The sequence below is a fragment of the Lineus longissimus genome, chromosome 11 (genome assembly GCF_910592395.1).
Source record: "Lineus longissimus chromosome 11, tnLinLong1.2, whole genome shotgun sequence".
In the NCBI taxonomy this organism is placed as follows: domain Eukaryota; kingdom Metazoa; phylum Nemertea; class Pilidiophora; order Heteronemertea; family Lineidae; genus Lineus; species Lineus longissimus.
Window position 1 is genome coordinate 6626333 of NC_088318.1, and position 23147 is coordinate 6649479.

The window sequence follows — 23147 nt, forward strand, 5'->3', positions numbered from 1 at the left end:
TATCATTTCCCACCGCGGTGGATATCATTTTCCACCGCGTTGGATATTATTTTCCACCGCGGTGGATATTATTTTCCACCGTGGTGGTGGGAATTATTATTTTTAACCCGGCGGTGGGAATTTTTTTTTCGGCGGTGAGAAATAAATCCGACGGCGTTGTAATTCGAAAGAAAAAAATCGCATTGTAAAGAGAAAAATATTCTAATATATTGAAAATAAACGCGAAACGCATGTCCTCTATGGGCCACCGTATTGGTTAGATAACTTTCAGAACATTTTATCGATATGGACATCTCGTTGACTTTATCAAAGTATTAGGGTCAGCGATGTAGGGCGTCGTTGTTTGCTCTGTGTATAGTTATAGTATGGCGGTCACAATTACCCTATTCCCATTCAACGCTATTTCTTTCCCGTTGAACGGGAATTGCAGCATTTAGATTAGTTAAAAGCTATATATTTAACGCATTGCGTTAACCAGTAACTGAACAGTGGATGTCATTAAACGGTTTTCAAATTGTACCACAACGCTACATAATCCTTGTTAAAGGCTATTCAAATATAACTTGAACCCAAAATCATTAATAGTCGGTCGGGAGCTTCCTCTCGGCTGTCAGATGGTCAATATAGAGGTCAAATAAGCGTTAAATAGATATTAACGGAATATCTATTTAAAACGGGAAAGCAATAACGGTGAACGGGAATATGTTTTTATTGTGACCTTTTTGGTACGCCATAGTATAGGGACTTTCCGCATGTTCAAAATTCATGCCCGTATTGCGTATCCGATCGTTTCTTACATATGGTGTTTTTCCCGATGCGTGATATGCGAAGCTGATTAACATGTAAATGATACATAGGCCTACTTGATTGAGAAGTTATTTGGAAGATGCATATTCATTTCACCTTTCAACATTGTACAGGATGGGAAAATGTCATTAAATTCGATAGGGATACGAACACGGGCGTGGATTTTGAACTCGCCGAAAATCTCTAAGGTGTTTTCCGCGAAATGTGGTTGCCGACGCAATTATGGGCTGATAGTGTCGAGAAATTTGCTAATTGATAACTCATATGTAGGACTACATAACAGTTTAATTTGTCATTATCACTAGAACACGCCTAAGGTATGATAAGGGAGTTTGAATGTATTCTTGCGCAATGTCCCCCAGTACGATAGTTCCTAAAAAATCGTTGATTTCTTGGTCCTCAGTGTATGCCAGTGTTGATTTAGCGATTGTTTTGACAAAGACATGTTATTTGGAGTTTCTGAAACCTGGAGCGCTGCTCAATAGGCTGATAACAAGAAACTACGCATTTTACTGCTGTCACCGACGTTTGTGTACAGTGAACTCGGGGTGTGCGTCGGCCCCGTGTTGAAATGCCGTCCAGTGCCAGTGGTGCGTTTTTCGCTGATTTGTGCAAATTCAATATATCTCAAAAGCGCAATAGTTGACCCTCGATTTTTTTTGAATTTTTGTGTAACTTTCTTTCACGGGAGAATGGTTACTGTAAGAATTATCCAGGAAGAAATGTAAAATGTTTGCTTTTTTCCGTGATTGTCCGGCCCAATTGGCAATATTGCCATTTGGGATGGTGAACAGAGCTAGGAGCAAATGCGACGCCTTTGAGTTATTTAAAGATATAAAACGCGGGATTTAACATCCTGCAGAATAAGGCGTTTCCAGTGATACACGACGCAAATGAGTTGTCCTCATGCAATCACTTTCGAAACGCATTTTAAAATAGATGTCACGTCCTGTTGATAATGGGGCACGTCATCATCGCGTACATTATTCGAGAAAAACTCCCTAATTAACAGTGAGACCTACGGACAAAACGCGTAGCGATAACTACGCGATAACCACTTCTTGAATACATTACAGAGAGTGGCCCGGAAGTGAGCAATAGTGGTTACGCTACACACTGGCCATCGGGCGGGAGGCGAGTTTTTTTTACAGGTAGGTTCGTACAATTGTGTACATTGACAGCCAGAAATTTATTATTAAAATAATTAAGTAAATGAAAAAAACCAACAAAAACAAAAAGTGCATAATTTTTTGGGTCCTTCCGAGATTCGAACTCGCACCATTTGTCAATGTGCATCGCTTATCTTGTTTACTGACTAACTGCGTTTCGTCAGGTGAAGTTACTGAGCTCTGATTGGCTGTCAATGTACAATATGGTACGAACCTACCTGTAAAAAAAACTCGCGGGCGGGAGCATATGGACAACGTTTATAACAGAAGTTGGTCGTTGATTTTCCAACATGGAATATTTTATTGAATTAAATCTACTTGTCCATACTAACAATCATATGTGTCATTTATGACTGAAACAGACAACTTATATGAAACAAACTGATGTTGCGTCGTTAAAACACTAAAACTTATTCCTAGCCGAAGATTCTGATTTCCCACAAATGACCTTGGAAGCCAAAACGCGCGCCATTTCCCGTTCATCTTCGTCTCGTTTTTTGTGAACCGATTTCACTCATGGAGACAAGAGTCGTGACGTTTTTGGTGATGCAGCTGGTTGTTACACAGACCGGTGGGTAATAATTTACACACTCCTTGCTACAATATATAAGTCATTACAAAATTAAGAGGCTGCGTAGGCAATTACATTTTTACTGCGATTCAGCTTGACTTGCAACAAGCAGAGATGGACAAACACACAGACAAAGTTTACGTAGTATAATCATCTATAAAAGCCGATTATGACGAAACAATGCCGTAGAACTGAAAAAAATCCGTGTGCTGGAAATGTTTACGTCTTTCGCGGGTATAGGTTTATACTAGTATGCTCGTGAAAATATTATGCCACGAAATGTTATTGAAAGTATCACAAAGTGTTTCACTGCTGGCTCATAATTTTTGGCCTTTCAGGTTATGCTGTGATAATCAAAGACATATCAAGTGGCATATAGGCATTCCTCATCAGTACTTTCATTATGATGTTTAGACCATTCTCAATGATATTACCACAAAAAATTCCCTATATATAAACTTCAAAATTGATACGAAAAAACAAATTTTCAGGTATTACAGCGCCATTTCTCGATGAAATTTAATTCTGTTTGTTGGATACGTGAGTGTTTAGTCATTTGCTACCATGCTTTAGGCCTACAGAGCGATTTTTAAAACAGAACATGATTTGTGAATTAAATTGGATTTAATGAATTAAAGTCGCATTGTATCAACTTTAAGTGACTCTTAGCAGAAGCCACTTAAAAATATTTTAAATCGCCAAGTGACCTTGAAAAGTATAGATACCAATGAATACCTTTCAGCTTGCAGTAATTTTTAGCTCTGTACCATAATAAACCTTTCACATTTAAATAGTTTTCAATTTGCAGAGTGGGGTTCAGCGTCAGTTGATCCAGGCCTGTGTGACAGTAATGGGTCGCTTGCTTCATTGGTGGATAATCTTAGTGTTGTGATAGCAATGCTTTGTTTTTACTGCTTGAATACTGAGTAAACATTGTGTTTCATCACGCAATCGCAATATTTATGATTTTATTATGGCTATACATGTATAATAAAAGTTTAAGTTAAATGATAGCCATAGGTTTATTTTGCCTGAAGGTTTGACGCAGAAGAATCTGCAATGTAGGACAACTTAACCACTTGAACTAAGACGAGTTAGTGTGTTTGTGTGTGTGGGGGGGGGGGGGGGGGGGGTACATATTATAGGGCTACCACATGTTAGCTTGTACCAACAGCAGATATACATTAAACATCTTCTAATTTCAATCTAGAATGGTGCAATTTGTTCTTATTTCCACATAAAATACTACTTGGAAACTCATATACGTGCATGTTGTGTTTTGATCAAGAAATTCTTTGACAATACAAAATATGTGTACCAGCAACGACCCATGCATTTCTTTGCCCATTTATTTGTCAAAACAAAGGATTTCCATTCCAAACAAAAACAATCAATTGCCCAATGACTACACTGTATAATTCAGCGCGGACGATCATTTCGTCACTGTTTTCACTTTCACAAAACTTTTTTGATTTTGAGTAATCAGCATATGGCCAGCGCTCTATTAAACTCTATTAAACACTGTGTAAATTCAGTGTGGATCGTTGTTCTTTGTGACTTCCGGTCGTGGTGAATACATGTCTCTGCCCATATTCAAGTGTTCACATTTTTTATGATTCGAGAAAACTCAATTGGTTGTGTGTTCTAAACGACTTGTACAGGTCTGCAAATACCATTGACCTATATGATTAGGTTTGGTGGCAAACCCCCAAAATTGAAAATTTTTTGATTGGTCATTTCGTGAAAACAGCGACGATTTGTGGGACTGTAGTGACTGCAGCAGCCTGGAAATAAAACTAAAGCCTCTTGCTAAAGTTGCTAGTTGACTGCAAACAAACAATAGGCTCCTAATTAAAAGCAGCATTCACACTCAATTCCTGCAAGCTAAGATTAAGCTCGGGACCCATTGGACTAGGGTGTTCATGGGCCAAAACCAGCAGTGTTATCGTTTCATAATATAATGCCACGATTTCTTCTCTTTTGCTTGCAATAAGGTCGTCTAGATCGACCCGGGGGCGGTCTAACGTTTTACGACGTCGTGGCGTCACGTAGAAAATGTAGGGTTTCGAGCTGCCAATTACCCCTCCATTTTTTTCGTTCCATCTCCCAGTACCCAGTGCTAGATATAATAGGCAGCAGGAAATCCAACATTTTTTTAAGGAACTACGGCTAGTCGGATTTATCCACGGAAACTCTTTAAAGGCACCTTAATGTGAAATTTATATTTTCAGTAGGGCTCCTTTTGGATGAAAGTTCAGCTTCATAAGTCTCCGGGTGCCCCACAAGAGGGTTTTTATCAAAGGAAAGGCTTGAACTACCATCGTAAAATATTAGATGTTCACTGACATTTTGCTAACATTTTGTCATACTCAGCGTCCCATGAGCTGAAATATATAGAACGCCACAACTAGGCAGAATACCACGCTCAACGTCCGTTACATATGTTGGGCAATTTTCTACATTTTGCTGGGAACTATATATTAGTAACACCGAGAATAATTCAAGATATTAATCAACATATCGGATGATGTTGATTTGCATTTTGCCAGGAACCTAATAATTATTAGATACACCGAGAAATATGGATTTAATAATAAACATTTTGCTAGATATTAATATTGACCCGTCATTGATCGTTGATGGCCAAGAAGGCGGACGATATATATTGATTTACACTTTGCCAGGAACCTAATTTTAGAAACGCCTAGAAGTCTGGATTTATTATTGATTGTTGGTAGAAAAATATGGTATATTGATTTCCTTAGTGTTCGCACCTGTCTTGGACCCGGGGTTTACATCCTTACACATACTGTAAATGAACATTTTCTCATCCCAAAAGCATCCAGATAATCATTGATTCAATATAATCACATAGAAATATAACTTGATTAGGCCTTGGGCAAGTCAATTCATGTCTTGTGCCGCAACAGTATCCATGTTTTGGGAAGACTGCAACAAAAACAGGTGCCCCTTGACGATCAAGTGGTAAATTCTTACTAACATTTCAAGCAAGCTGGCCTCCCGGCCAACACACCGAGCACACACACGCCCTTCCAGTGAGCGCCTATGCCGCGAATCCACTCTTAACTCTTCATAGGCACCTTTGGTTTTGTTATCGAAATTTCTTCATATTTATTCTGTGATAAAAATCCATTGACATCGGCTAACAATGCCGAAACGAAATGCAGTGAATGATGACAATGCTGATATAACAAAGAAATCTCGCCATGTACAGAAGTTCTTGGCAAAGTATGCTGAGAAATGACCAGAACTGGACTACCAGTGGAGCGAGGTGAATTGCACTTGTTGTCAAAAAAACTAAAAGCACCGAATTCACCCCCTCAAAATCTGAAAAATATGGAGTTTCTGGTGAAAAAAATCTGAAATGGGTCCTACAGGGATTGGCAGCTCTAAAAATCATTTTTTTCTGGATGAACCGGCGTGGCTTTCATGCAACTAAAATTCCTGGCCCTTCTCAACACGTACATGTACAACGGTTTGTCGGATGAGACTAAGCCGTGGTCCCTTGGACCTGAGTGTCTATGCCAGGGCAAGTAAAAGATCCCACATAGGTAGACAGTAGCCTCTGGTGGACTTCATACCTCCGCCAATCCAATTCGGTTACGACACCGGTAATGATATGATGATGATGATTATGATGATGATGATGATGATATATCCGTTCATCATACCCACCGCGCGCGAATTAAGTCGATTATACAGAACGATTATACGTGCGCGCGCACCTTCTATGTAGTACGAATAACAATTGCAATGGGTATGTCGTTTGTAAAATATTTGCTACCGGCCATATCTTAGATCAATTTTGGACAATTTCTAGGGGCTTTGTGGATCTTGTAAGCTGCCTATTTCTAGAGAAAATTTTTCCACCGCTTGTCGCCTTGAAGATCAACATAGTGACTCATTTTCTTTTCAGCATCGACCGGTGTTCCTTCTCAGATCGCAATACAACCAGGACCAGTCGAAGTGAAGCAAGGACATAACGTCAGTCTGTGGTGTCGACTGAAAAATGACACTAATAAAGATATACCAGTAAACTGGCATTCGCCACCAAATTTCAGAACAATAACGACCAATTGTGAGTCTTATGCAAAAGATAAACACAAAATGTCATGTTCAGATACTGAGGACAGTCTTAGATTTTATAATTTGTCAATCATGGATGCCCAATGGACCGATAAAGGAGAATATCGATGTTTACGTGCCAACGTCATGGCCATTGTGGATTTACATGTTTTGGGTAAGTTATGAACAGGATACATATATATGCGTAAGAGCACTTTAATTAAACAAATTTAATGCAATAAAAAGGATGCTCTGTGTATAATGACAACATGGTTGCTATTCCAACAACAAACCACACCTACCGTTATGATGTAAAAGCGCTGTCTTTAAATAGCTGGAGTCGTGCCCAGAAGTTGACATACACTTGATAATTTTGAATAAAATCTGCAATTCTTACCAAAACTATTTCAAATGTTGCAAGCCATATCTATTCTTTCTTTGGCCACATGCAAAAAATGGCATTGTGTGCAAAATATCCCAATATCAAAATACCACGATAAAACTATCTTTTCAAATCCTGCAGTAATTAATCCCGCAATAGAACAGAATCGTACTCTGGTCCATTCTCTGTCTCTGACTTTCTGTGAAAAAAAAGTTTGAAAAAAATCGGTGCACTTTGTTGATATCACAAAATATCAAACTTATGAGAATTCCAATTTTCGAAAATTTTTATGAGTTTCTGTTCCTCTTGATGCCCTTTATAATGGCAATGACTATTTTTATTGATGTTTGACATGGTGGGAACTTTTGAGGTTTCGGATAACTTCCAAGTTGCCGACGATTTGGGCACTTTTTCACCCTTGAGATTCGCGATATTATCATAGTAGAAAGAATTTTTTGAGAATTTTTTTACAAAAAGTTAAAGAATGGCCAAGAGTATGATTCTGTTCTATTCGAGTATCAATAACTGCAGGATTGAAAAAGATAGGTTTTTCATGATATTTTGATATCGTGAAAACTCGCACGGAAATTGAAAAGTTTATGGACGGACGACGACGACGACGGATGACGGACATAGTGTCGACATAATGCCCCCTCGAAGGCGGGGGCATAATAATGATAATTTGTTTGGATTGGAGTGCTATAATAATGTACATGCATTTTCGAAGCACTAAACAATGATAAAACATCTATATACGCATATAAAACAGATCAGTAATAACACTGACAATAGTTTATTGATAAAACAGGTAGACAATAAATACTAATTAGTTTTAATTCGATTCGTTTCAAAGTCGATCTAAATTATTAGTTAGCCCTCGGGAGAATTGAAGCAATACAGTCATACTGCATGGTACAATTATCACCTGTCCATTGTAGAAAACAGCTGGCAATCGGGAGTGCACATATTTCTGCACACATCTATAATTGTACCACAAATTACCTTCATTTCAGCCGGAGTGTTCTTGTAAACCAATGTGCTTCTGCTTCGTCTTTGTCGGTTGATTATCTATTGTCCGTTTCCAGTTCCGGTAACAGAAGTGAGACTAAAAAAAATCGTCGAGAGGACAGTTGATGCGCGACAGCACTTGCAAAAGAACCTGACCTGCACAACAAATTGTGCATATCCGGCACCAATTATTTCATGGTTTGTAAATGACGTAAGTAGAGCAATACGTTCATAATCTCAAAGTTTCTGATAAGTGCTTTTATGAATACACGACAAAAAGAGAGAGTCGGTAATGGAAACTTGATATAGCATGTATAGCCATTTCAGATAATATTATCAGTGCAGTGCCCTAGTAAGCGCGCAGCGCCTTTAGGTTGGGGGGAAACCCCCCAAACCCCCTGGTTGGGACCCTGCTATAGTTCCTTCCGCCAATTTTTTGTTTTGATAGACAGTTTTCTCCGTGTATCGCATTAGCAGTAACTCAACTCCATCGTCATATTAATAGCCGGCAAAGAAATGGAAAATGCCCCCCCCCCCCCCGAAAGGTGTCCAGACTATCGTAGTCTGGGACTCTGGCAGATTCTAATGTAAAGTGCAAGCTCTATTGATCTCGCGCAACTGTCGCCATGGAGAGCCCCCCCCCCCCCCCCCCAACCCCCGTCCTTCTGACATGTTTTAGCCAGTGCATGGGGGGGAAGGCCCCTCCCCCTATTGGCCTCTCAATAAGTCCTTCCGAGCTGCTTACCCTGGGGCGCTCGAGTGGAACCCCGAAATCTTCATGATGGTGCAGTCCTTTGACACGTTTAACCCAGAGCGAGGAAGAGGTACTCCTTTGATGGTACCCTAACTGCAACCCTCAACCATCATTACCCTTCCTTTTCACTGGCATAATATTGGCAAGACGCCCAATAGGTCGTACTGGTGGCTTCCTTGAGACAATTGCTTGTGGTCGTACCTGGGAAACCAATTCAAGGGGTCAGGGATCTAGGGATCAGGTTTTTCCCCCACCAACATGTTGCCGAATGGTTAATGCATAAATAATTGGTTGGAAAGGGATTTTGCTGGCCAAGAGACTTGAAAACACTTGACTCTTGAGGAACACCAGACTGATGAACAAAGAACATGAGGATCATAGAACCCTCTTCATACCTGGGAGCATAAAAAGCCTGCTAGCGAATATTGATTATTCTTTAGAAAAAAACAGAAGATCTGCAAAACCAATGGTACCCCATAAAAACATACATTCCTCCTTCAGGTGTCTTCGGATCCCACCACGGCCCATGTGGAATTCGTTCAAAAGGTTTATTGAAATCTCAAAATAAAATTTTTTTCTCGAAACGCCTGCCCGTCTTTTGGTTTATTATTTCGGGATTATATCCATTTTAAGCATCTTTTGGATATCATCACTAAAGTATGAAAAATCAAAACACATATGTCGGGGGTAAACCCCCTGAAATTGAAGTTTGATTAAAAAACAGTGAGAATAATCGTGTGGTTCTCTCTCGGAGCTCAGAATAGTCGAGTTACTACTTTCGCGCGTTTATCTCTTCTGGCGGCCATTTTAAGTCAAATTTAAGCCATTTGGAACGAATCCATGGACTTGAGAAACATTGTTTACATTGGATACGTCGTATGCACGTTAACCATAGCTGCGCGCTTAATAAGCCCCCCTTTAGGAGGGGCTCTTAAGATACACGTGTGTGTGGGAGTATATACTGATTTCATGAGAAATAAAGAGAGTAACTATTGTATATCCTACAAACAATTTTTTTTGGTATTTTTCTGAATTAACTCCGTTGAGTTTACCGATTTCTCCGCGATCTTCCGGTGGTGGTTGCTATCCCATTTGTTGAAATTAATTTAAATTAATTTAAATCTTCATGGGAATTCGCTACATCATATGCCTAAGAAATTGGCCAATTATAGTAATATTTTTATTAGAGAAATATCCGTCCTAAATAATGACAGAAAAGGGTGGTTTATTTTAATTTTGTGTCGACATGATCGAGGTCACGTGACATAAAAACAAAACAATCGCACACACCCGTCCAAAAAAGGCACTTTAAGAAAAACAAATACGTTTTTCCAGCTTAAAACCACACTGACGACTAAGTTATATTGGTCTTCTGCCCAAATCTGAAGTATCAAAATGAATCACAAACTAGAACTAGCTCTTTTTAGCAAAAGTTGCGTGAAAAATTCGGGTGAGCGACATTCTGCACCCTAGCGGCCAATAATTAAACTACTTTCAGCCGTCTGCTCCGGTCTCGTTAGGGAGTTTTTCCCAAATGTACGCGATGATGACGTGCCCCATTAACAGGACGTAACATCTATTTTAAAATGCGTTTCCAAAGTGAATGCATGAGGACAACCTATTTGTGTCGTATATCACTGGAAACGCCCGATTCCCGTGAATAAGGACAATCACAATGTATTACATTACCAAAACAAAAATGTGTCGGAAGGAACTATATGGATGGTCCCATCGCACCCCCCCCCCCCTCCAGCAGTATGACACAGAAGGGCTAGTTGACTGTCCACCGGGGGGGGGGCGGGTTTGGGGGGAGCTTCCCCCCAACGCACTGGTAAAAACCTATGTCGACGGAGGGGGGTTTGGGGGGTGTCCCCCCCATTGTAACAGCTGTAGTTGCTAGAGCTTGCACTTAACATATGCTCGTAGGGGGGTTCGGGGGAGCTCCCCCGACCTAAAGGGGGGCTCACTAAGTCCTTGACTTTACATATTAGTATGAGGCTGGGATAGGAATTCACAAGTTTCACTGGCATCTGGGGCATGAGTGCTGTTGCGAATGAGGGCAGATCAAAAAGTTTGACTACGGAGCAATCACTTTAAAAGGGGTTATCACAGCCTTTCGACAACACGTTTACTCAAAAATGTACATGTAACTTTCACGAGTTCATCTGTGGAAAATTATCGTCAAACTCCTCGAATAACGAAAGGTGCAGCAGTTTTTAGCTGAGGTCGATACAGCCTCTGAATTCGCTGTCGTTATCATGATGTCGAGCTTGGGAAGGCCTCATGAAAACATGATGACTCTATTATTTTTCAAAAGCCAGAGGTTGCATAGGTGAGTAGAAACAGGCATCTACAAGTGTTAATACCGGTCACGTCTGCAAACATTTGTATGCTATATGCACTTATTGATGACATATCTGCAATGCTGTGAATCCTATTCAAATATTTTAAACATGTCAAAGTCGGCAATTGTCAGTCTTCATAATATTTGAACCTTAATAAGGTTGATTGCATGTTATGCAATAATGAATCCAGATGCACTTTTGAACTGCATGCATAATCAGACCACTTAAAATATTGCAATATTTCGGTCATTTTCAGAAGAACTGTGCTCTGCTACATGTTTATCAATTTTCATCATTGAGTTATATGATGGTCGTATGGTGCCATTGTGTACTTTTGCACTTTTGCTCATCAGCCAAAAAGGTACCTTTTTCTCACAAACTACTTTCCGCTACATCTCATGAATGATGCGCGTGGACCACTTAGCCAATTTTACCATTGCCATACTTATTTTCCAGGAACCGTTTAATGGCAACGCGACGGTCACAGAAATGGGCTGCGAAGGCGCGAAGGAGGGCCAGTACCGGACTGAAAGTACAGTGACAGACATGGAGGAGGATGGAAAGGAATATGACATTTCATGTACGGCAGAAAACGTCGTTGGAGAGCCAAACGTTTCAAAAACAATGCCTGTCAATTGCCCACAATGTTTCAATTATGGTAGGCATCTTTCAATTGTTTACGTTGTCATATAGCGTTGTTTATTTTTTGTGATCTCACTCATTGCTTATTTCAATTCTGTCAGGCTAGTGGAAACACTAATCATGGTGAATGCCTAAAAACTGTTAGTTTCCTTGTTTCAGAAACTGGAGACAAGCTTTCCTATACCTACTTGGTTCCCTATCATCATTCTTTTCAGTGTTCAGACCACTTCTTTCATTTTCGCTTCTACGGGTTTGTTTTCACAAGAGTGAACACAGTAGCGCCACTGGGGACTGTGGCTGGTATATCATAATCATGGCTGACGGTCGTTCAAAACGTGGCGGACGGGTGATTGTGTTTTCTCACATAGCCGCTAGGATTTTTTATGCATGCTTATCAGCTTCAATGATATGCTTAAGGTTTTTTTTCTTTCCAGTAACCCCCAGTCCACATCAGTCTTTAATTACTCATACAGCCGTGATAGGCATGATAGTGGCAATATGTGCTTTGTTTGTCATAGCACTGACAATCGGCATAGTATTCATCAGGAAAAAATATCAGGACAGAGTAAGTTTTCCAATGATTTTAGTTGCAGCTTCTTGGCATTTTCTTATTCATTTGCCGTTGCATAATCTGCTTAGTAGCTGCCTAGTAGAGTTCACATTTAGTCGTAATCATACCTGATTTGGAAAGATTGATTGAATAGGCTCTTAAAGGGGTACGGCGTTCGTGTGTACTGGTGGGTGAGGCAATGGTTACTTATTCATGGTTATATGCACAATGCACTACACGCAGTGCAGTCACGGTGCATGCATTTTTGCTGAAACGTTGCACATATTTGTCTACACTTTGAAATTTAGGCGATTTTGGAAATGGCGAATATGTCATAAACCACCTGGAAAACTTATTTTCCTGAGTGATCCCTGTTTGAAATGAAAAAAAAGAAATGTGAAATGTTACTGGCGACCGATTGACATGGTTGGTTCCAAATAGACACTCAGTAATTCTGTTGTGACGTATGCAATTGGTGGGAACACCCAAAGAACAAAGTTGGTCATTAAAGTTAACCTTAAAAAGTGGTCTGTAATTTAGGGTTGATCTGTAGATCTTCAGTTGATTTCATTAAACAAAATATCAGAGACCATGGGGCCATAGTTCGTTCATATATATTTGTTTATTTCATACAACAGTTTGTACAGATTTACAGAATATTCTTCATAACTTTACCAGAAATGCTACTTAAAGGCCATATATCTAGGTTTGAAAACATGCTTGATACTCATGAAATATGTTGAGGGTTAAAAAAACAAGATCCCAGACATTAAAAAAATTCTAATAATAAAGTCATTATTTAGTTATTTCAATTTTCAATTTTAAACTATTTGAATTTCCCACCACACACAACTTTAGATTAGTTTCACATGTGGCCGCTAGGGATTTTTTGATGACGTAGATCAGGCTAGTCAGAACAAAGCAAGATGGCTTTCGCATACAGTTCAGAGAGTGAGAGCAGTGAATTTGAGGATGTTTTGGTCGATAAAGAAGGATATTTAAACGTTGAGCCGTACATGTTCGAGCCATTAATATCACTAGATCATAATGAGAGTGATCATTCGGACGAAAGTGATGAGGAAGTGGAGGATGAACGCCCTGAACGTGCAGGCAACAGAAAATGGAGGCTGTCGCATGTAAGTGGGGTTGGTCAAATCGAATACAGATGGAACAGCTGTTTTTAACAAGTGGCATTTAATATTCAGTTGGATGCAGATATCCGGCTTCATGTGATAATCCGTATCGATAAAGTGATCACTGCAAAGTTTGGCCGAAGGCCCAGGCTTCCAACACTCCAAACGTTTGCACTTCCGAATCCACAGCTTCCTCCTCTCTCGTTCAACTGGCTTTGGAAATTCATGAAAATGGGTCCCATCCGTCATTCGATTGTTCTTTGTGCTATCCTTGACACAATTCGGAGCCACACAATACACCATAGTGAATGAAACACATTACTTCCAGGTGTGCATAATTAATTAAGGCCCTCCTGCTTTTATGATTGCATGACATGTACAGATAGCCTGATCTACATTACAACTTTTGCTGAACCCGTCGCCTGGCTCTAACAAGCCAGTTGCTAGCCTGATTAGGTAATCAAGTTGTCAAACACATAATTGGCTATATCTTCAAAATGGGTGGAGCTAATTGCATTTGGTTTTCTGTATTGTATAAAGTGTTAGGTACACTTTTGAAATCGTCTTACAGCAGAAAATGGCAAAAAACCTGGAGTTATGGCCTTTAAGGAGATTCCACGATAGTAATCTGATGCATTTGGCGACTTTCTGTTGTTTTTAGAATAAGTATTACCCTATATTAAGCAAAGCCACCCGGATAATACCCATGACTCATCATACAGCTTAACAAAAGCGAGATGTATACATTTAACCTTATAATTATGCCCTCCATTTATAAAATGATCAGACGCTAAATTCGGATTACTATCATATTTTCCTCGTTTTAACCTCTGTACCCCATTCTCAACTTCCAGCACGGATATATACTATGGCTTTCACTACACTTTCCGTCAATACAGTGTCTACCAATGTCAACATTGATATCTCCTTTCAAATCATTCATTTCATTAACATCGTTTGAAACGGAATTATATGACCTCTTAAATATATTACCGAACAGTTCACAACTATAGATTCCCTGCCCTTTCTATCATCAATATTATTCGGAAGGACATTGTTTGACTCTTTGACTTTTTTTACCCCTTTCCAAAAATCAGTGTTATTATTATTACGCAGAGACTCGGCTACTATCCTGATTCTTCTTATTAATGATATTGTGCCATTGTATGACGGCGTATATCCGCTACACTACCCCTTGGCGTGGCCTTCCGTTATCCTTCCACAAATTGTGCCGAAATATAGCCCTTTGCTTACACTCCGTTATTTCCTCATTCCACCCAGCTCTTCCCGCAGCTCTCCCATGAACCCGTTCGTTCACAGGAATAACTTCAACGCCAGCACTAATGTCGGGGAGTAGATTTATCTCGTTTCAATTTAAACTGGGTCAACGTGGTCCTATCGTATTTTAAATAATTCCGTAATCTTAGGATAGAGGCGCTGCCTCTTTTTACAAATATGTGAAACCGGCGAGCACTGTGATTGGCTGATTGATTCACATTTTCACAAGCTCCTTTCCCGTCCCAATAAAAGGGCACAACGGGGTCTTCGCAGGGGAGTCCGAAGCCGAATTTCACAGAAGAAAGACCGCAGTCGAGCCTTTGACAGTGCAGCGCACGTGTTTGAAGTGGGCGGAAGTTGCCCAGGTTCTTGTACTAAAATGCATCCATGTGGAGTTACGGATGTTTATCTTACTATGTCTTACACCTAGGATCTTGTACTATTACATTTGTGTAGAGGGAGAAAAGTGTGATACTAAAGCCGAAGGCAGTGTAGCAGACGGAGTAGTCCTTGTTCGTGATTGTGTTACTTCAGCTCCCGCTCAATGTGGGAGGATATTAGAGAGTCATTCCGCGAATTTACTGGCAGTAGCGTAAAACTTTCTGAGCTTAAACTTGAACCCTGGTTAGGCATGAAGGACAGCGTTGGGGCCCGAGATTGGCTCACCCGTTTTTCGCTATACGGGCAAACGAAAGGTTTAAGCCGAGAACAGCGCGTGGCTGTCTTTGGGTTAAATATGCGCTCAGGCGCTTGGTTGTGGTTCTTAAACTTACGCCCAGAAATCCGCGCAGAATGGGATTCACTGGCCGAGGCTTTCCTCAGTCATTTCGAAAATGAAAAGTTTAGGTTTGTTAAACTTAATGCTCTCATGTCTAAGCAGATGGGACCCTCAGATTCGGTTGATCAGTATGCACAGGAGGTGGTCCAAGCCTCCATGGCCTTGAATGTATCAGCTCCTGAAAAATTAAGCTATTTTATCCGTGGCCTTAGGCCACCAATTCGAGCCCATGTTTTAAGAGCTGCACCACTTAGCTTTGATGAGGCCTTGGTGGCAGCGAAATTATTTGAGGACACGCAGAGCCTTGACGCCAATGCTTCCACCAATGCCGGCATCATAGCGGTGCTAGACAAGCTTGAGTCATTCAAGACCATGGGGCAGGGCCAAAGTCAGACACAGCCCTTGTCAGATAACGAGGGCCGGGATGAGTCAAGTGTTCGAAGGGAATTACGCGAGGTGCGGCAGCAGTTGCAGACATTGAGTATGCAGGTGGGCCGTAATCCTAACTTTAGGGCAGCTAGGGACCAGAGGGGTGATGTGGTTTGTCAGAAATGTGGAGGATCGCATCATTATTCGGTCTGTTCAGGTACCACCCGGCAACAACAGGTCCCTAGGTCATGTTGGACCTGTAATTCCTTAGATCATATCGCAAGAAATTGTCCTAGGAATAGATCCGAGTCTCAGACTAATGCTTATACTCCCCAGGTGTATCGGCCTATGTCGAGGCCAAGTGCTAGGTATAATGGGCCACCTAGGGACAGGCCTAACTTTCAGGACAGGTCGGGTCCCCACGATAATATTACGCCATTCCGTCCAAAAAGCAGTCAGCCGCCTAGCCGGCAGGGTCCCTCATACTCTCAGCGTTTAAACTAGTTGGTAGGGCCCATGATCACGGTAACTTAAAATTTCATGGACCCGGGTATTTACAGAGTAGTCGTATACGACGTCAGGGGCAGGATAATAGTAACGTTTATGCCTATGATAGTGCTTTTAGTGATTTAGATTATACTTTTGGCAAGCTTGATAGTGACGAGTTTTGTACTTTGGACTGGCAGGATAGTGATCGATATAGGCCTAGCGGTAGATCAAATGTTAGTGAAGACTACCGAGATGAGGAATATGCGGAGGTTGACTGTATTTTTGATACCGATCTAGATGGGTATCCATATGATGACGGCGATTTTGGAGATTTTAGGGGATATGATAGTTATGCTGAGGAAGCTGAAATCAGGTCTCGATATGAGGGGTGTGAATCCGAGGCTTATATGAGCACAGAGAGTCAGGAATGGTATCCTGATAACATAGGTGAATTATATGGTGGCAATACGGGTCACAATTGGGAAACGAGTGACTCGAGTACATTCAGTAGAGATGTTAATAGTTTCGACACGGTGCCCTATGATGAAGAACGGGCATTCCAGCAGTATGTTAGAGATACACTAGGACCGGGTAGTCAGGATACTACCCGTAGCTTAGAAGAAGGTCTAGGCAACAGTTCCTTAGATAAAGATGAAACAGGCCTAGATGCTGATGGGGGTAATCTCCAGGCGTATTTGGAGGCAATAGTGAAAGAACAGGAAGTGCGGTATGAAACCAAGGGGGAAAGGTGTTCACCCCAGGATTTGCGAACCGAAGTAGGTCTTGTTCAACCAGAAGTTTATAGTTTTCAAGAATCGGTCGATGTACATGCATGCAAACAGTCGGAGAAGTCGACAGAGAACCAAGTAGGTAAGGTAGAAGATTTTTCAGAAGCAAATATGATACACCTAGAGATGCAGGGTGTGCGATTCGAGGCCTTAGTTGATACCGGGGGCAGTTTGTCGTTAGTCACCCCGTCTTTACTACAGAAATGGGATTCCAGTTTTGACCTCAAAGATATAGCGGAGGGCAAGGTCAAGAGCATATCGTCAGCAAGTAATCACGACATCCCTTTATTAGGCACGGTTTCAATTAGACTTAGGTTCAAGGGTTTTTCAATTTGTTTCTCGTTTTATGTTTGTGATCGTATTAAGGTGGACATGGTCCTAGGAGCAGATTTTTTAGAATATGCGGATGCTAGAATTGACTATTCTCAGTTAAGCTTAGTTTTGGGTCCAACCCTGCGTATACCGTTGCGTAGGCCTACTGGTAAGGTTAGCAAACCATCGGATGAAAATGCTGGGCATAGGCCTACTGTACTTCAGGCCGAACCTAGGGATAGTATCGGTCAACAGTCCTCAGGTGTCGGCGACCGTGATGAGTATGTAAAAGGGGACATTTCAGTAGTCAGGTCTAAATCCTCTCCTTCTAAGGAAGGTGGATTCGTGGGGCCAACCAGATCGGACATTATGGATACTTCGGGCGTCCTCCCTTTAAGTGGACAGTTATCTCAGAGTTCCTCGCAAACGGTAGGCCTAGGTCAAAGTGATAACAACTCAGTTTATAAACACCGGGACGCGGTCGAGTCCCCATTAAGTAATATTACAGACACTGCGGAACTGGGGCACTTGCCAAATCTGAGTACACAATCAGTTGGTTTATCGCAGGTCCTTGGGAGTAAAACTAAACTGATCACTGTGGGTGCAAACAACGACCTACCCGACGAAACCAACATCCAAGAGATTAAGGACCCTCCGAAGGACGGTCCTGGGGTCAAAGCGCAGTATAGTAGGGTTTCAAAAGAGGGTTCGCAAACAGATCAGCTTGAAGAAACGGTTGCAATAGGGGTAATGTCAGACTCTAGAGGATATTTTTACTCTCGTTCAAGGGAACGGAGTAGGTTTCAGGCAAGAAGTAACCGGACCATTAGTGCAGATTGCGTGATTGCACTGGCTTAGTTATGACACAGCTGAGTCATGGTCCTGGATATTCCATACAATGGGCAAACCGAAGGATATTTACGGCGTTTTATATTTTTCATAGACCGGTTTGTCTAGGGTAATGGACCTGATTCGGGTTAGATTTGGGGTAAAAAGAATTATGGAATAGTAGCACAATATTTATTAGTTTTTTTTGGTTTTTTGGTAGTTTTTCTTGTCAAACTCCAGTTGATTGAGTACTTTGGGTTACTTTACCCAGTGTTGGTGAGGTTACGCTGTCATGTGTTAAGGGTCCGCTTCATTACGGTGAAAAGGATAGAAATGATAAGCATATTTTAATAATAATGGTGTGGTTGAAGGGACGGTTACCTGAAAGTGATAGGCCTGGGTACGGCAAGTAACATTGAGTTCAACCAATAATTTTTTTTTTCGACGTTTCAGTGTCTTGCACAGGCCGAATGTGAGCCGAGATTTGTTTGTTTCCTTTCTCGTGAGTTGTCACTTACATGTACATATATATATTATGAATTTATCAGGGGTGAACGCAACATTTTCGGTATAAGTGATTAATTTTAACAAGGATGCAGTACATAGAGAATCAGAAAATTGTACTTACCATATATAATTTCTGGGTAAAAATGGTGAAAGAACATGGCGAGGCGTGAGCGGCGTTGGAAGGTCGTTCGGGTTTTTATCACAACTGATTAGCAATGTACCTTATCTCTTTTTATTTACTACGGGTCACACTGTAACACCGTTTGTCATTGGGGTCACTGGCGATCTGCCACTCACAATATTTTCATTATCGGGCAAAACTTTCTCAGTCTGGGGACAGACTGGTCTTTTTCGAGGGGGGCATGTACCGTGAAGCCCTTAAAAGGTAGGCTTCACGGTGTTCATAGGGTTAACTGAATTCGTTTGAAGTCTACCGAACGTGCCTTATCAGGCTATTCGTCATTGTTCTTAGCCTTGATTAATATTATTATACAATATAAGCAGTGAGTCCAGGGGTTCGAGTCACGCGGTTCCAAGTCGGAGGATTGCGGTGACAGCAGTAAGTCCTTAAAGGGATGGCCAGTGATCTTGGCACAGTTAACGTTCCGATCATGGTCACCTGGTACGAGGCGTCCAATCATAGCTTCCTAATGGTCTTCAGCTACCAGGGGGAGGCACTTGACATTGTTAGGTCTCTCTCTGGACGGCCTCGTATCCTGGACCGGGTTGCTCCTTTAATTAGTATTCGTCTTCCGTAATCTTGGACTCTGAGCTCGTGACTTGGCGTCTGAGTATTTAAGTACTGGGCACGCCGGCTCTCTCTCTCTCTCTCTTACCTCTCTTGGGCCGCCCAGTTTGCATCCAATAGTGTCTAGCTAAATCAGAAACTCCTAAATCAAGTAAGTACAAATAAACTATTATATGATTACTCCTGCCTTCCGAGTTCATTCTCTGCTAAGTTAGTATGTCTGCAAGTTCAGCATCGGTCTACGGCACCAGGTCTCTTGAGGGATGTTCGTTAACCTCAGGGACGCTGGGAACAATAGCATCCATCGGTGTCCCAATACGATTTAGTTCACCAGTTATTTTACATTCAAAGGTAAAATTAACGTCACATGAATAATGCGAGTAACCACAAATAAGATTTTCCCGTTCAAGGAAATCATTCTGCAGAACTGGTCTGCTCCGATTGCGGCCTACCGAGGTCGGTATTCAGGTCCCCCCCCCCCCCTCGATTATAATCTCGCCACTATTTGTAGCTAGAATGGCAGAAACTTCTTATAATACTCTATTAGATTCTACACGTTATACGCTTTCCCTCGCACCAGAACCAGTTGGCGTGTAACATTGACTAGCAGAATACCGTCTTCAGTATAACAGCACACACTCGTTTTGAGTCGTGCTGTACTGGAGTTACACTCGTTCCAAGCTATTGCAACACAACCGTACGGTCTACATCATCTTCCATACCGGATACACCTTGGATATTGACGTTATTTCCAATGTCCCCTGTCGACTTGAGAAGTTGCTCATGAAAAAGCCAGTGTAACAATTTCCAGTTTAATCTTCTTATCTTATTTCTTATTGACCTCTCTTGTCTCTTTAAGGGTGCGCCGACTACTACGACTACTCGGACTACTCGGACTACTCAAAATTCACTAGACAAAGGAACAGATCGCAGTGATGACAGTGATGTCGCCCGGAAATGATAATTCTTGAATGAAGGGAATAAATTCATGATTCTGATATATTTGTTAGATAAATCAGATAAATCATTGTATGTTTTGTGCAACTTTGTGAAATACTAATTGAAATTAGGAAGTTTTAAAAAGTGTTTATTTCACAATAGTTATCCTATTGAATGTATACAACAAACCAAGGATGCAGCATGTAGGATCCTTCTAATATCCAAGTGATACATTATTGTCCCTTAAGTTTTCATAGAAAATATCAGACGATGGATGAATTGATCAATGATAGTTCTATCCTAATATTAATTTGTCAATCATATATCCAATAACTTCACATTTGTCTCGAAATCCTAACTCCGGGCAATTCGTGCCAAGTCCAGATTCGGAGTCAATGCAATCAACCCGATTAAGGTTCAAATATGAAGACTGACAATTGCCGACTTTGACGTGTAATAATAAACTATTATATGATTACTCCTGCCTTCCGAGTTCATTCTCTGCTAAGTTAGTATGTCTGCAAGTTCAGCATCGGTCTACGGCACCAGGTCTCTTGAGGGATGTTCGTTAACCTCAGGGACGCTGGGAACAATAGCATCCATCGGTGTCCCAATACGATTTAGTTCACCAGTTATTTTACATTCAAAGGTAAAATTAACGTCACATGAATAATGCGAGTAACCACAAATAAGATTTTCCCGTTCAAGGAAATCATTCTGCAGAACTGGTCTGCTCCGATTGCGGCCTACCGAGGTCGGTATTCAGGCCCCCCCCCTCGATTATAATCTCGCCACTATTTGTAGCTAGAATGGCAGAAACTTCTTATAATACTCTATTAGATTCTACACGTTATACGCTTTCCCTCGCACCAGAACCAGTTGGCGTGTAACATTGACTAGCAGAATACCGTCTTCAGTATAACAGCACACACTCGTTTTGAGTCGTGCTGTACTGGAGTTACACTCGTTCCAAGCTATTGCAACACAACCGTACGGTCTACATCATCTTCCATACCGGATACACCTTGGATATTGACGTTATTTCCAATGTCCCCTGTCGACTTGAGAAGTTGCTCATGAAAAAGCCAGTGTAACAATTGATACGTGTATCCAAGTGATACATTATTGTCCCTTAAGTTTTCATAGAAAATATCAGACGATGGATGAATTGATCAATGATAGTTCTATCCTAATATTAATTTGTCAATCATATATCCAATAACTTCACATTTGTCTCGAAATCCTAACTCCGGGCAATTCGTGCCAAGTCCAGATTCGGAGTCAATGCAATCAACCCGATTAAGGTTCAAATATGAAGACTGACAATTGCCGACTTTGACGTGTTTAAAAAAATTGAATAGAATTCACAGCATTGCAGACATGTCATCAATAAGTTCATATAGCAATCATAGATCCAATAACTTCTCGTGTACCATGTTGTGGTATTTTCAGGATTGAAATACCACCATCTCAGAAGGTCAATTACACAGTATAGGCATGATGGGCCGATGATGGCCATCCGTCTCAAACCTTCTTCCCCCTCAAGAAAACGTTGACATATGACCCATCTATTCGGGCGCTATGTGTAAGGACTGTTTCAACATCACCCCGGAGAATCGAAATCCTAACTCCGGGCAATTCGTGCCAAGGCCAGATTCCGAGTCATCGTATTCCTGAGTTCCGAGTCCCTCGGTTTATTCCTTGCAAAAATGGCTCTCTCATGGCATACCTAAATTCAGTAGTATTTAACTGATGCGTACATTCGGATCTAGAGATACTTGGCCTGCTATGGACTGATTTCAAGTACCTTATCTTTGCTTAGACGGCGTGACGAAGCAAAAGATCAATAAGCAAGCAAGAAAAGCAAAAGCTTTTCCCTTATTGCAGCCTATCAGAGCAACCTTTAATATGAAACTTCAACTATCGTGTTCCCCAATATCCCAAGATCCGAATGCACAAGTTGAATTAGAACTTTATCGCGTCTTTGAAGGAACTGAGCGCTGTTTTCCAAGACGACCAATCGTGGCACTCGGAACTCAGGAATATCCGATGACTCGGAATCTGGACTTGGCACGAATTGCTCGGAGTTCAGGATTTTGATTCTCCGGGGTGAACATGATAAAAACCGTTTGTAGCCGACCAAATACCAAGCTATGAACTTGAAATTTGATACAAATGACTCCCTATGTTATCATATAACCTCTGACACCGAATTTCGGTCTGATCTTATTCTCGACTTGGCCACCAGGAGCCAAAACTAAAAAAGGTAAAAAGTGCAATATCTTGCTTATTAGTGACTTGTTTTCGATGATATTTTTATGGTAGGTACTCCAAGCAAGGATACATCACATATCCTACAGGTTTTGATTCGACCTTATTTTCAAGGTCACAGAGGTCAAATGGCGTAAATTGGTCGTTTGAGTGTAACTATGGCACGTTTCTTAACCGCTAAAGCTATGAACTTGAAATTTGGTACAAATGACTCCCTACGTCATATAACCTCGGACGCCGAATTTCGGTCTGATCTTATTCTCGACTTGGGCACCAGGTCAGGAGGCCAAAACTAAAAAAGGTAAAAAGTGCAATGTCTCGCTTATTGTTGACTTGTTTTCGATGATATTTTTATGGTAGGTTCTCCCAGCAAGGATACATCACATGTCATAC

General features: G+C 41.1%; 1 protein-coding gene across 3 annotated transcripts in view; it reads left to right on the forward strand.

Annotated features, from left to right (window-relative positions):
* Positions 1-20953, forward strand: part of LOC135495396 (uncharacterized) — an 89445-nt gene extending 68492 nt beyond the window's left edge. Inside the window, exons 1-7 of one of the 3 annotated variants that reach the window (XM_064783977.1) lie at positions 2353-2547; positions 6485-6808; positions 8101-8234; positions 11579-11780; positions 12199-12329; positions 18743-18791; positions 20404-20953. In XM_064783977.1, the coding sequence (XP_064640047.1) occupies positions 2493-2547; positions 6485-6808; positions 8101-8234; positions 11579-11780; positions 12199-12329; positions 18743-18791; positions 20404-20480 (972 nt within the window). In that variant the 5' untranslated portion in view covers positions 2353-2492 and the 3' untranslated portion in view covers positions 20481-20953. Of the gene's footprint in view, positions 1-2352; positions 2548-6484; positions 6809-8100; positions 8235-11578; positions 11781-12198; positions 12330-18742; positions 18792-20403 lie in introns of those variants that run through there. The other 2 variants (XM_064783976.1, XM_064783975.1) reach the window with 2 other exon arrangements.
* The last annotated feature ends 2194 nt before the right edge of the window (positions 20954-23147 follow it).